The sequence below is a fragment of the Cygnus olor genome, chromosome 4, assembly GCF_009769625.2.
Source record: "Cygnus olor isolate bCygOlo1 chromosome 4, bCygOlo1.pri.v2, whole genome shotgun sequence".
Classification (NCBI taxonomy): Eukaryota; Metazoa; Chordata; class Aves; order Anseriformes; family Anatidae; genus Cygnus; species Cygnus olor.
In genome coordinates this window covers 31,339,733-31,355,361 of record NC_049172.1, presented here as the reverse complement: position 1 = coordinate 31,355,361, position 15,629 = coordinate 31,339,733, and the positions used below count along the sequence as shown (strand labels likewise).

General features: G+C 36.3%; 1 protein-coding gene across 1 annotated transcript in view; it reads left to right on the top strand.

Annotated features, from left to right (window-relative positions):
• The window catches only part of GUCY1B1 (guanylate cyclase 1 soluble subunit beta 1), a 42,001-nt gene that overhangs the window by 24,142 nt on the left and 2,230 nt on the right, over positions 1–15,629 (top strand). Inside the window, exons 6-13 of the mRNA XM_040554515.1 lie at positions 5,665–5,895; positions 7,374–7,490; positions 8,329–8,462; positions 9,266–9,463; positions 10,052–10,289; positions 11,157–11,297; positions 12,451–12,605; positions 13,197–13,323. Coding sequence (XP_040410449.1) covers positions 5,665–5,895; positions 7,374–7,490; positions 8,329–8,462; positions 9,266–9,463; positions 10,052–10,289; positions 11,157–11,297; positions 12,451–12,605; positions 13,197–13,323 — 1,341 coding nt within the window. The remainder of the gene's footprint in view (positions 1–5,664; positions 5,896–7,373; positions 7,491–8,328; positions 8,463–9,265; positions 9,464–10,051; positions 10,290–11,156; positions 11,298–12,450; positions 12,606–13,196; positions 13,324–15,629) is intronic.

Sequence of the window (15,629 nt, the reverse complement as noted above, 5' to 3'; positions counted from 1 at the left end):
CTGAAAGGGGTTTTATTTTTTTTTTAATTTGAATTCACAATTCCAGCTGAATAGTTCAGGAAAGCCTTGGTTGACATTAATCAACTGATTAGTTCAAATCCAATTTGCCTTATCTTCCCTGATATTGAAATCCATTTTAGCTAAATAGAATTAAGATTTTTTTTTCAGCAAATACTGTCCTAAGAATTGTTCCTGACTTTGAGAACACACTAAAAATATTTAACTTCTGCCAGTCTTAGTATGAGAACTAAAAATCGTCATGCTGCTGGTTACTAGCTTTGGCATAAGATCTGTGTAAGCAGCCTTCTGGCTGTGCCTTCTCTTGCTTTGCTTGTCAGAGGTTGTTTGTATATAAATGAGGGTGACCTATAAAGGTGAAGTCAGGACAGAGATTCTCTCAGGGCTACAAATGGTACCGGACAATGAAGTGTTGTAAAATCCTACAAAGCCAAAAAAATCTGTTGGGAAAACAGCATGCTGCAGCTCTGTTATTATCTAGAGCGGATTATCAAAATCTGTCTTTCGGACTGTCAGGGAAGATGGTTTACAGTATCAAATGAAAAATTGCCGGAGGAGATCCTTGACAAGATCCCAGGATGGCCAACTGTACCCTGGGGAGCATCAGGCACGACATGGCTAGCTGGTTGAGGGAAGGGATTGTCCTGCTCTGCTCTGCGCTAGTGCAGCCTCACCTCGAGCACTGTGTGCAGTTTTGGGCACCACAGTCTAAAAAGGACGTAAAGTTATTACAGAGCATCCAAAGGAGGGCAACGAAGATGGTGAGGTGTCTAGAGAGCAAAATGTATGAGGAGCAGCTGAGGTGACACTGCTTGTTCAGCCCAGAGCAGAGCAGACTGAGGGGAGGCCTCGTGGTGGCCTGCAGCTCCCTCACGAGGGGAGCGGAGGGGCAGGCGCTGAGCTCTGCTCTCTGGGGACAGCGACAGGACCCGAGGGAATGGCATGGGGCTGCAACAGGGGAGGGTCGGGCTGGGGGTTAGGAAAAGGTTCTTCACCAAGAGGGTGGTTGGGCACTGGAACAAGCTCTGCAGGGCTGTGGTCACGGCACCGAGCCTGATGGAGTTCAAGAAGCATTTGCACAATGCTCTCAGACACAGGGTCTGATTTTTTATTTTATTTTTTTGTGTGGTCCTTTGGGAACCCAGGAGTTGGACTTGATGATCCTTGTGGGTTCCTTCCAACTTGGAAATTCTATGATTCTAAGATGGTAATTTCTGACTGTCTTATATAATGGCAATCCAAAAAACAAAGCCAGAGTGTGACCAGCTGGGGATCTGGCCTAAAAACTACTTAGGAACTTGTCACGGAGGACAATCAGTACTGAGCTTGTACATTAAAAGGTTAGCTGTGTATGAAGATAAGGCGATCATGGAGCACAATCGGCCTCTGACCCAAGGACAGTTGGAAACTTCAAGAGCTCCATACTCAGAGGTTCAGTGCAGTGAGACAGTCTCCGCCTTGAAACCAGCTGCCAGACATCCCTTCAGTTTTAGCCGTGGGTATGCAAAGCTAACGATGGTACCACTTGGACACTGAACCACCCTGGAAGAGCTGCAGTGAAATTTGTCAAGTAGCATTGCACGGTCAGTTTTGATCAAAAGAGATCAAGAATGTCATCCTGTATTCAGTTTTAAATGGCAAAAAAAAAAAAAAGACTATATATTCGTCTTCACAATGCAAAGGAAAAAGATCCTTGTCTAAGGACATTCTTGTTTGTCACTGATGCTGAGATCTGAGTATATCTCGGGGACCCGCTTTTACCTATAGAAATGAGTCTTGTCTTGCAGGTACATTAGAGAAGGCTTAACAGACAGCATGTGTTTGTTATACATGCTGTATCACAGTGATACTGTTTGATTTAATATCTTGTGTGAAGCTCACCAAATATATTAAACCATAGAGGCATGTTTAAAATAATTGTTCTCTAAATTGTTCCTCCCTGAATATTGGTCTGACTTTTCACTTGGCTAAGTAAGAGCAAATGTTGAAAATACATTTTCTGAAAAGCACAGGTGGGTAACCAGTTAGATGTTATATGTTCTCTTTGAAACCAAGAGAGTGATTTTCCCTTCAGTTTTTATCTGCAGTTACTATGGTGATTGAGCTCTTAGACGTGGTGAGCTGATGTCACTTCAGCTAAGACCACAGAGGGAGGCAAAAGAATTAGACTTAATTCCTGGCTTTGTCACTTCTGTCACTGAACTTTCATTTGTCAAGCATTTAATTGAGGCTTCCTCAACAATATTAAAATGATGTTGAAATTCTGTGGCTTGCAAACTTTGCTTGCAGAATGAGACAATAGAAGAGTTCTATCCTCGTTAAGCTTACTTCAGAGTAGCTAGAGCAGGTCTTTATGCCAAGTAGGTATCTGGCCAATTAGGTTGGACCCATGTGTACAAGGGTGAAAGGACAGACTTTAACATATTATGTTAATTGCCAGAAGTGCTGATTTTAAATTTGCGGACAAGTAAAAGCTCAAGGCATTGTAGGAAAATTGAGTAGAACTTAGTTACTGTGAATGTCACTGTAATTCAAGAATGCACTTGTAGAATGTGGTCTCTCTAAGCAGACAGCCCATGTTATTCTGTGTTATCTTCATTACTTTCTTTAGGATGGATTTCATCTTCTAGGACAGGAAATATATATATATATATATATATGTATATATATGTATATATATAATGATATATCAATATATATCATTTTGAAGATTGATTTTTTTCTGTATCTGAAATGCCTCAGAAAAAGGGAAGTTGTAAGTTGTTTGAGGTGGGTGAGATCACAAGACAGGAAGATTAGCTAGTGCATAAATTAAATGATCAGGAAAGACATCATGAAATTACATACCCAATAGGGAGTTATTTGAGGATGATTCAGTAGCTTTCTTAGCCTGTAGAGGAATATGATTGTAGCTTCTGTTAATAAGGATCTGTGCATGGAGGACCAGAACCAAATTCAATAAATCTGTCATGTCCACAGCATATCAGGCTTACCACTAGTGTGCAGCTGGTGCTCTGGCTGTTTTGTAGGTCTGACACATTTCCATGTGTTTTGCCTGTAGCGCATCTGCTGCACTATCATGATGCGCTAGTACAGCCAGTATTTCTAGATGACCTGGAGTCTAGTCAAAAATAGTGTTGCAAATGAAGTTGAAGATGCTGGGGAAATTCGCAGCTTTATACTGTTACTGACACAGTTCTTATCTATAAAGATAAGGAAAATAGCACAATGTGCATGATGACTGACTTCATCACTGTGAAAGTCTGTAGTAACCGCAGAGGATCATAGCTCAAACATACCTAGACATGTCTTGAAGCATGTAGCAGGTCTAGTTTAATGCTGTTTCTTTTTTAACTAACACTTGAGTTTTGTTTATTGATGCATCATTCATTCTAATAAAAAATGGGAAGTTATGAAAAACCCTTACAGTGCTGCATGGTAGCAGGAAAAAACCTGTAAGTACAGGTGTAGCATGGTAACAGAGTATGCAGTGACTAAGATGGTCATTAGGTGGTAATATTATCTCTGAATATTATCTGCTGTTGTTGTGAACATTTCCTTAAAAATATTCAATCTTTAAAAATGAATTTTATGACTGCGTTGGTGAATGAAGAAGCTTTTCATCCAAAGTACTGTTTTATTTTATTTTGTTTTGTTTTGTTTTATTCACCTCTGTTAAGAGCAACTCTTTGAAGTAAGATCCAAGACTGGAAATCATACGGAAGCATAGATGAATTCTAGTGATAATTCTACATAATTTGAAAAAGGTTACTGTGTATAATCTCAGCTATCCTTTGGCCACAATAATAGTAAAGGTTAATAATACAACAAAACCTGTGGGAGTGTACATGAGTGAACATGGAAGATAAGAACTAAGACACTAACTGCATTTTATCAATCCCCAGTATGGCCACAGTCCCTCACAATTGTTTGAATAAGGATTTATATGAAGAGGAAGACATGGAAGACCTTTAAACCATAAATTCAAAAGAAAACTAGGTTTCCATCTCCTGTGTTCCGTTTTACTAGATGAATCCACATAATTTGTTTTCCTCAAATGACCACCACATACTTTTCCTGTGTGGTTTACCTCTTATTAACTAGTAATTTCCTGCTTCTCTTTGCTATGCATTGTCACATGGATTACCAACAGTTTTTAAAGGAAATTGGGTTTTATCATCATTAGCATTTGAACTTGTTCTTACATCCAGCTTTATGTACCTACCTGCACCAGTAAATTCTGATCTTTTCTAAGTTATATACGCAATAGAAAGAGAAGACTAATGCACCAGATTATATAGAGCACCTACATCAGACTCCTGCTCCAAACTGTCCTCAAGAAAGGCCTCTCTTTCCTTTAAATGTATAGTCAAATAGGAGATCTAGGAGCACCACCTTCTTAAATTAAGCATCATTTAGAAATAAAATACTGTTATGTTGTTTTATGCTGCTGCGTGCAAATAGGAACAAATAAAGTATCATCACACCCCAAACCACCAACTAACACAGCTAACAGTTGTGGAGGGGAAATGTTTAATAGTCTAAACATCACTGTTTGCACAATCTATGTTTTGTTTTCATATTTTAACTGTTAGTTTCTGTGGCTAGATGTGTAAAGGGCAAAATCAGGATGCATTAGAGATTTTAAGAAGCTTTTTTTTGCTTCAGTGGCTGTTAGAATCAGGCTCTGTGAAAACAGAACCAAGAGCAACATGTTCCAAAACGTTGCTGCTGAACAATACTGTGTAAATAGAGTTGTTCTGTTCCAGTCATTAAATCTAATTAGGCTTGAGAAGAGGTGAATTTGGCCTCTCAGGGTAAATTATGTTATTCTATTAATTATTAGCTTTAATTATACTGTAACATATGACTCTCCCTGCAAACAAAATAATCCCTATTAATTTTGTATTTTTCACTAACTTTCAGTAAAATTACTAAAGTGAAATGCTGTATTCAAGACATTTATTTGAGATTTCACTGATGCAGAATAACCAGAGTCGTCTATGATTTCATTTAATACGGAATACGACTCTGAGAAGATTGTAATTGCTTTTCATTTTATCTGTTGGGTGTGATCTTGAACTCATCAGTTTGCTTGGATAAGAACTGCACATTCAAACCTTTGCTCCATTTACCTCTCTTCCGGCTGACTGTGACATGCTCACCCTCTGATCAAGCACTATTTGCTGTTGTTTTATAGGCCTTGCAAGCAGCTTTCATTAAAATAAGGATTCGAGTGGTTTTTGTAATTCAAGACTTCACACAGATCCACTCAAGGAGAGGGGAGAGTCCTGTTGTGAGGCACATACCAATAAAAGCAAGCATAACCTGAGCCTGAATCCCTGATTTCAAGATGTACATTTCACTCATCACATATATATTATATTTGAAGGATCGTCAGTATATTGTTCATGTGAAGAACAACTGTTGCTAAGCAAAGACACAATTCCTCCCCTGGAATTATAAATACTTTTTAAAATCAGAAATACTTACTAGAACACAGAATTTTTAAAGATACAGTTATCATTCTTGAATTTGTCTTTCTGGTCTAAATGTATCCCCTGTCTTCATAGTAGCATTCCAGTTAATAATGAATAGAAGGGTTTTCAGTCTTTCATCTTTTCCTTCATTACTTTTTTTTTCTAGGTTATTCAACAGAGAAATGAGGAATGTGACCACATTCAATTTTTAATTGAAGAGAAAGAGTCTAAAGAAGAGGACTACTATGAAGACCTTGACAGATTTGAAGAAAATGGTACCCAAGAATCTCGCATCAGTCCCTATACTTTCTGCAAGGCCTTTCCTTTCCACATAATATTTGACAGAGATCTGGTGGTCACACAGTGTGGCAATGCTATATACAGAGTCCTTCCACAGGTTAGATGATTCTGTTACATAGTCATAGAGATGCCTTATGATAGATGATACACAGCTGTTGTTTATTTATTTATTTATTTTAAAAGATGAATAAAACAGGTTTAGGATTCTCTGTCTAAACAGCATTTCCATTTAAGCGTATAACACTTCCTGCACTGTGCTCCTGTTGTTTGAAAAAAGAATATGAAAAATAGCCCTTAACCTGCAACAATTCTGTTCCTTAAAGATCATGTCTATAATGTGCAGTAACGGACCAGAGAGTAAGCTCAAACAGAGAATACCTGATCACCCATGCAGCTCAGGTGTTAGCTTGATACCTGATTCTTTTTTTTAATTTTATTTTTATTTTTTTACTTTTCACTAGCCTGCTCCAAGATATATTTGTTACAAAAGTGTTAGATTAACGAGTGGACTTAAGACAGCATGACTTGTTGGCCTGTGGTTTAGGAAATAGTCTTGCACATACTTCTCTATAATGTAGCAGCAGGTACATAGTCTGTATATATTACTTCACAAAAATGCCTTGATATATACTTGAGGTGTGTGATGCACAAAAATGGAAGAGCTTAATAACAGAAGTTATATACTTTCTTAGCTTGTGCATTGTAAGCATCAATATTAGCTGAGGTGTGCTAAACTATGATTGTGATATAAATCTGTGTTCTGAACTGAATGCAGCTGCTGCGATTTCCTCTGGTTATTTGAAATAGAGGAGCATTCAAAGGCCCATTTAATATTATGTATTCTATATATGAATAGGATAACTCAGTTCTTGCCTGAAAGGACAGAGTTTCTAAAAATAAGCAATAGGAAAAAATGATATGATAGAAAGAAACAAAAGGAAAAGAATGAAAAAAACAAATGGCCTTTATAGTTATGTGGGCTAGTATTGCACATACTATGTTGTATATGAATCATAGCCATATTTTTTAAATGTAATTTTACATTATTTACTTTTTCCTGCTATTGGCTTGTGGTGATGTCTTCCTGGATTTTGTGGAATGATTTGAAAGAAGACCTTTGAAAATTTTTCTAAAGGTCATTCATGGAACAGCTATAACTATTTAGCCTGCTGAGGATGACCATTGAAATCCTTGCTACCAGATGACACTCTAGAAAATATGGATTATCATTGAAAAAGGAGTTACAGGGAGGATACTTAAGAGGAAAACACTGAAGAGTTTTTTTATACTTTACTGTAGAATGGGGGCAGTTTGTCAGATAATTAATGTGAAATAGCCTAACACAAATTTACAAGGTTATCTTGCAGGCTAGAGTTGTACTTTGAATTCTAACATACTTTTGTTGTAAAATCCTTAATTTGAAAACCTTGTGTTCTAATGGAGAAATGTATAAAGTACATATTCTCTTCTGTTCAGTATTGTCATCTAAGCTAATTGAATATAATTACTCCATGTATAGTTTTATTGTAAAATATTTCATTTTTTCTTTCTTTTTTTTTTCCCCTTTACATTTAGCTGCAGCCAGGAAATTGCAGTCTGTTGTCAGTTTTCTCCTTGGTCCGGCCTCATATTGATATTAGTTTTCATGGGATTCTCTCACATATCAATACAGTCTTTGTACTGAGGACCAAGGTAATTAGAGAATATTCACCTGGCTTTTATATAAGTAAGTATGCTTTGGAGAGATAAGAAGTGCTGAAAAAGCAGAAGTGTTCAGAAAATATTCTTTGAACAGTAGTAAGCTCAATCCCTTTTGAGTCTTGAGACAAGAAAAAGTGTCAGGTCTGAATTCATGTTTAGTAGTTAGGTTAAATGCTTTATAGGAATGGCGAAGTACACTTACTTCATGCCTGATGCTTTCTTTGCAAGGGGCCAACCCCACATACGGCATTGTACCAAAGTAAATGTAGAAAGGTAATTACATGCACTTTTGCTTCATAACAATATGGGAGACAAATATGAAATGTGTTATTGCTTGAGCCCATACATTCCTATACATTTCTGTACCCTTTTCTCTAGGGAGGGGAGGAGAGGAGGCAGAAATGTGAAGAAATGCAGCATGTAGAGTAGAGCCTACTATGCCAAAGAGCCTGTTTATTTATAGAAAACTGTACCTGACAGAAACCAACAAGATTTCTTAGAGATTCTTCCAGGCACAATTAGAACTTCATAGAATAGGCAATTCTTGTTTCAAACCATTGTGAAGAAATCACACAGAAGAAAACAAGAAGTTATAAACATGAAGATAAAGAAAGATACCATGTTTTGTAACTTCGAAGTAGAAAATCATAGTATTAAAGTAAGGATAGTGTGTTGTGCTCAAATGATAACTGGGTTTTAACATTGGGTGTAACTTTTTTAGACATTCTGACAGCCTTCATTGTGAAAGCACTTACATATGTGTTGTGATAAGTAACACACGTGCCAATGCCGTTATATAATAATTGTGATATTTTTTTTTAATCACCAGGAGGGGCTGTTAGATGTAGAGAAACTGGAGTGTGAAGATGAGTTGACTGGCACAGAAATCAGTTGCTTACGCCTGAAAGGGCAAATGATCTACTTGCCCGAAGCAGACAGCATTCTCTTTCTTTGTTCACCAAGGTACTTTAAACCATAAGAGTTCTGTAATATTGATTTTCATTTTACAATTACTAATTTTATGAGCACTTATGAGAGTAGTTCTACAGAGATGAATTGGCTCAGGTATTGATTTAATTGAATTTGGTTTATCCTGAAAGAGGAGGGAGCATTTAAACATCAGAAGTTAGCTGATGATTAAATAATTCAATATAAACATTGGGATGCTCTGTCTTAGTTTGGACAAGTGAGAATATCTCATGATTGAGTGATTTTTGGCAAGTCTTGCCCTTTATTTCTTATTCTGGGAAAGCTGAGATGTCACTATGATTTAGTTTCCTATGAGGATTCTTTTTTTTTTTTTTTCAGAAGCTTTAATTTAAAAGAGCAGTGATGTTTATAAAAAGAGTGGTTGGGATTGGGAATTGAATGGAGGGCTTTAGCTAAAAGTTTATTGACGTAGTATGCCAGATTACCTCATTAATCTCATGTGTAAAAGTGAAACAGAGAGTGGATGAAGACGAGAAGAGTAGAGGCTACCTTAACATAATCTCACTTTTATTTGTTCACTGAAGACTGTGCATTTCATATGTTCATGGAAATCCTCAGTAAGAATTCTGTATTTAAATTCAAAAATCAAGAGACATGTTTTAACACAAGTGAACACAAGGTAATTTGTAGATGGATATTTTATACATCTCATCAGAATTTTAGAAACATAATTTTTTTTCTGTTATTCCACAGTCTCTGCTGTTCATCTGAGGTTTAAATGCTCCTTCGGCAAACTTAATTGTACCTATATTATTATCTGTTTTTCCACATTGCAGTGTGATGAACTTGGATGATTTAACCAGAAGAGGGTTATATCTGAGTGATATTCCATTGCATGATGCTACCCGTGATCTGGTTCTTTTGGGAGAGCAGTTCAGAGAGGAATATAAGCTGACTCAAGAGCTTGAGATCCTCACTGACAGACTGCAGCACACACTACGTGCACTGGAAGATGAAAAGAAAAAGACAGACACGTAAGAACAAAATCCTGATTTTGATCTGAAACAGTCACAGCAATGTATTATTTATAGGTACCTTCTTCACAAAATAAAAGAATCTGGGAAGGAATGTAAAAGATACGCAGCGCCAGTAATTTTGGAGTCAAGAAAGAGCATTTCATTTTAATTCCTGATAGGGTTTTCCTTAATTCAGATTGTCAAATGTCTTCTGCAACGTAGGCTGTGGCTCACACAGGTTTTTTGATGGCTCCTTCCTTTATATGGACAGTTATGAGAAGTGAACTGGCAATCCTTTTCGCTTTACTAATTAACCTAAAATAGCAGTTTTGCAAGCTTTCTTACCTGCCATTGCTGTAGCGAGGCGAATCTGATGAATGCCCAAAATGTTACTATTTGACAGAGTTCTGTAGACCACTTACTTTATCTTTCTGTACCACCACGCTGACGGGTTAGTAGACATAGCAGAAATGCTTAAGCAGTAAGTAGAAATGATCCAAGACACTACTAATGGATCATGTCAGAAGAATTAATAATGTCTGCAATATGTAAAGTCCTTTCTTAAATTTCTTTTTTGCTTTTGCCTTTCTTTCCTTACTCATTTAGGTTACTGTACTCTGTTCTACCACCATCAGTGGCAAATGAGCTGAGACACAAACGTCCTGTTCCAGCTAAGCGGTATGACAATGTCACCATTCTCTTTAGTGGCATTGTTGGATTCAATGCTTTCTGTAGTAAACATGCCTCTGGAGAGGGAGCCATGAAGATTGTTAATCTTTTAAATGATCTTTACACAAGATTTGATATTCTAACTGATTCACGAAGGAATCCATTTGTTTACAAGGTAAGCAGAAAATTTTCAAGTAATTTAAACTGCGACTTTTCAATAATTTACTGTAATGTCTCTCTTTTCCATCCTTTGGACTTTAGGCTTTTGAAAAAAGTAGTTTTATTTGAACGGTGTTGCCTGATACTACATAGCTAAAGAAGAGTATGTTGTTTATCTCTAATTGTGTGAAGGAACATAAAGGGCATAGTTTCCAGCAGTGTTTCTGCACAGTCACCCATTGGGTGGATATATAATTTTCCTTCCACATTTAGCAAATGTAAACCCTTAAGTAAGCAGTTGGTTGTTCTGCTGACCCCGTGCTTTAAGTCATATACCTGGGTCTCCTGGTTGTAAATTATAACCTATTACTTGGTTATTCAATGTGAATTTCATTCCTTCGGTAGCAATGAGGTATAGTTGCAGATATGGCTGTTACGAGATAGAAAAGTAGTTATGTACGTCTCATATATATATGTGCATGTGTATGTTTGTGTGTTATATGTATAAAATCTGTTGCTAGTTTTTTCTAGAAATCAGTTTTATGTCCTATACCAAGTGAATCAAGTGTGTGAGTCAAAATAAACATGGCACTCAGATTCTACACAAATTCTAGAAGACCCGAAAAGAGAGGCTGAAGTTCACATGATCAGTGTTATTTTAATTTGTTAATACACTAAATGTTTATCAATACAATAAATGCTTATCAATAACAAGAAGAGGTCATTAGAATTAGGATGATTTGAGTGAAAGCGAAGGGAAAATATTTGAAAGGACAAGCCGCCTTGAAGGAAGCACTACATCCATCCTAGTACTGTAAAGTCCACAGTAAGTATTTTGAACTCAAGTAATTGAACAATGCATGTCTTCCCTATTGCACAATAGGTGGAAACAGTTGGGGACAAGTATATGACAGTGAGTGGTCTACCAGAGCCTTGCATTCATCATGCACGATCTATCTGTCACCTGGCATTGGATATGATGGAAATAGCAGGCCAAGTTCAAGTAGATGGTGAACCTGTACAGGTTAGTAAATGTGTGGGCTTGAATGAAGAGCCTGTTCTTTGATACGATGATAATGCTTTGAAATATCATAATGCTAAAGTCCCAGTCTGTGTAAACTTTATTCTGAGACAGATCTCTACAAATAATATGAAGAGTCACATGTAGATGTAGTATGTATAGTTCCTCAGACCTTAAAATTATGCTTAGCCATTTAAAGAACTAAATTAGGTCCACGTCATGTGTGTTTGTTTTCTGATCTTTTTAATCTAATCAACAAATTTGCATTGTGCATCAAATACAATTAGTTGAGCCTTCTTCATCTCAATGAACAGAACAATAGTATCCCTTGTTGACATTTTCAGTTGTGCTTGAGATCCTCTTGTCAGCATGGGAAAATAATTGCATTATAAATAGAAAAGTATGGTTACATAGGCAGTTACAGCTATGATTCTAACAATAATGTATATTAGTGAAGTTCAGTCATTATGGGCCTTTTAAAGGTGTTGGTGCATTAATATAGGATTGATGAGGCTGCATTGACCAGTTAATTACCTGTCCTCATCAAAAAGCTCTGAGGGCAAAATAAGTAATGAGTTTGATACATATTTCTATTTATATGAAGCTTGTTGCTCTAACACTTAGCTTAGGTTTGCGTTTTTCACTTTTTCAGTGGGCAAGGAAGTGAGAAGGTTTGATTTGGGGGCTTTACAGTAACCATAATGTGATATAAGAATGAGTTTCTTCAAACCCCTGTCCTTGAGCTTTTAAGTGCAAAATACCATGATATTTCTTTTGAGAAACAGTCTTTTTCTTGGCCTAAACCATCCATTTCTGCATCTTTGAGAGCTCATTAAACACAGATCTGCAGAATATGCCACTCTCTCCACTTATTTTTATTTCACAGTATGTAATAGCAATATGGCATGGTGCATGTTGGAAAAATATGATGTTTGTTCTTTCTTATGGAAGGCAGAGACATAACAATACAATAATGAAATAATAAATAAGAGACAAAATGACACAAAATACAAAACTTTGAAGAAGCTGGAATTGTCCACTGGGGGAAAAAAAAAAAGCTAGTAAATAGAAATGGCATAATATCTGTATTTAGTTGGAAGCAGCAGATTAGCCACACTGATTTTAAATATTCAAGCATTATTTTTTCTCTCTAAAGATAACAATAGGAATCCATACTGGTGAGGTAGTCACAGGTGTCATAGGCCAAAGGATGCCACGTTACTGTCTCTTTGGAAATACAGTCAATCTAACAAGCAGAACAGAAACTACTGGAGAAAAAGGAAAGATCAATGTCTCTGAGTATACATACAGGTAAGAGAGCAACCATTTTTACTGTTGTTGACATTTTAAAGCACTTTTTCCATGTAACATCAAAGTGTCTTCAGAATTGATAGCGATGGGAACCTATCAAAACATTAGAATCACAGAATCATAGAATGGGTTGGGTTAGAAGGGATCTTAAAGATCACTTACCTAATTCCAACCCCCTGCCATGGGCAGGGACATGTCCCACCAGGCCAAGTTGCTTAGAGCCCCCATCCAATCTGTCCTTAAACTCCTCCAGGGATGGGGAATCCACAGCTTCTCTGGGCAACCTGTTCTAGTGCTTCACCACCCTCATAGTAAAGGACTTCTTCCTAATATCTAATCTAAATCCATCCTTTCTTAGTTTAAAATTATTCCTCCTTATCATCTTGCATTATTTAAGTACATGAGTTCATATGAAACCACTGCAGAGTGTATTATGATACAACATTATTTGTGTGCAAATATAATAATGATCTGAAGATAGATTCAACTGTTTTGTTAAGTTGCTCACGTATCTGTATGTGTAATATTTTATATAGTGCATGGCATGTGTGCACAGTACATAGATTTACATGTTTTCTCTTTCAATTTCAGGTGTCTTATGTCACCAGAAAATTCAGATCCTCAGTTCCACCTGGAATATAGGGGTCCAGTTTCTATGAAGGGTAAAAAAGAACCAATGCAGGTTTGGTTTTTGTCCAGAAAGAGTACAGAGACAGAGGTATGACTAACCAAAGTGTATTTTTTTAAACAAGGTATAAATATGACAAATTTAATCTAAACCACTGAGATCCATTTGCATTTGCAAAATAAATGTTCCCTGGAAGAAATGAACAGTTTTGTACACACTTTCATTAATGCATTTATTATCTTGACAGCAGATTAAAGGCCGTGATTATTTGCCTTTGGAGTTTGTGCAATCCCTGAAAGAATACTTTCATATTTTAAAAAGTCCTTGAGGGAATGCCAAGCGTTTAAATATTTATCTCTCTCTCTCTTACGGAATTCTCCACTATACTAGATTTTGCAATATAACGTCCGTTTCTGTTTAGCTGACATGTCTGGTTATCAGCACTTCAAAATTTACCATTTGATTTCTTACAGTGAGTGAATAAATGTGCCTTCAAATATTTAGGCAACAGTACAGCAACTACTTGTAGGCAAATTTGCACCTGATGTGTGTGGTGTTCTGTTAATCTCAGATGGATCTGCTTGCTTGGACAGAGACTGTTGTGTAATAGAGGTCTTACTTTAAAAATATACAGGGTGAAAAATATGTCTTCTGAATGACATATGAAACTAAATCCTGCTGTCAAAATGACATAGTGTAAAGCTCTTCAAGCACTAAGTGGTCTTTGAGCTTATATGTCAATTTCAGAAGTTTGGGCACATAGTAGCCAAAATCTTATTGAAGGACAATGAGATTTAGACTCATAAGTGGGCTACAAACTTAAACACTTAATCAGGTTACTGTGGGCCAGTTGATTTGCCATAGCTGAGCAGGTGCATTCCACCCATTGCAAACAGGGGGAAAAGTGGGTAAAAGTAATACACATAGCTTGAAATTTGTCCTGAAGTAATACAAAAAGAAAAGGTTCTAAGCTAATGTATTTAATCTTAAAAATACCAGACTAAAATAATGCAAGTCGTGAGTTACCTTTACTGAACTGAAAAGTCACAGAGAATTAATTGTACTTTTGAATTCTCGTGTGCTTCTGAAAATGAAATTTAGGCTGCTAAACCATTTGGGATCTTTAGGAAATCGGCTCTAGCTTTAATACCACTGGTACCCAAGTATATGAATATTGACTTTTTAATGATAACTCCCAATATTAACCCCTCAGTATTAAAATTCGGGGGAGAGCCTGTACTTTAACTCCACTGAATTCTGTATTTTAGTAAATATTACTTGTAATAATATTCTGGGCACCACTTTTGATAGTACTTTTATGATTTTGTTCTATATCAAGGTTAACTGTAATTTCACATGGTTACCATTTTTCAAATCCATACGTGTATATGCAATATATTTTAATTAAACACCTTAGACTTTTTTCTGCATTAAAAAAATATGTCCTATCATTTGTATCAGGGAATACTGTACTTTGAAATGTAAAACTTCAGATGAGTACTGAGTCAAGGTTGTGTTTTCTATGTTTCAATCTCACGTGACTTTAAGTTTAGGTTCAGGAAGTTTATAATTTTAAATATTGCCATTTCCTTTTAGAGATCTTGTATAATATCTGACAGCAGCCCTGAGAGGTACCTGCTGTTACCATTATCTAATAATTCAGCTTTGTAGAAGAGGACATAGGGGCAGAAATAAACCTGACAGAAAACTGTTGTCAGGAGCACTTAAGAGTCACAGCTTAAGCACACTTGAAAAGTCTCTCTTGATTTTTGTTAGTTTCAGTTACACACATAATTATCATACACAGAAGGACTTCCCCCATCACAGGTTTCTCAAGTTTCAGAGAATAGGAAAGTAGAAAGATAAATCATGTGGTGAATGAAACTGATAATCATTTTGTTAGAGGTGACTTTGAAAGAAGATCATTCTCTAATGGTCTTTTCATTCTTTTTCACTCCCTGCACCATTTCATCTGTCCACACACAAAAAGATGCTCTAAGATTTCCTACTTTAAGATTTCCAAACTGTTGTTATTTCTGGCACTTTATAGTCTGTATATAATAGTTGTAATCCAAAAGCAGAAATCAGATAACCAACTTTTTATGTGGTATTACCTTAGAGTAATTGCTTTGCAAAGGTACAGTTTTGGTTTTCTTTTCTGATACTCCATCTGACGTTTCAAACATATACACATGCTTATGTTTATTATCATGTGTAGTGTGATTAATTTCAGTGGGGGCCATTCATAACGATTAATACTGCATGTTAACATATATTCGGAATCTACATGTTATATATATTTCTTGAATGGTCACTCCAGAATATTGCAGGAACTGATTTAAAGAAGTAAACCTGAAAATATTTTTAAGTCATCCTGAAGATATTTCTGCTGATAA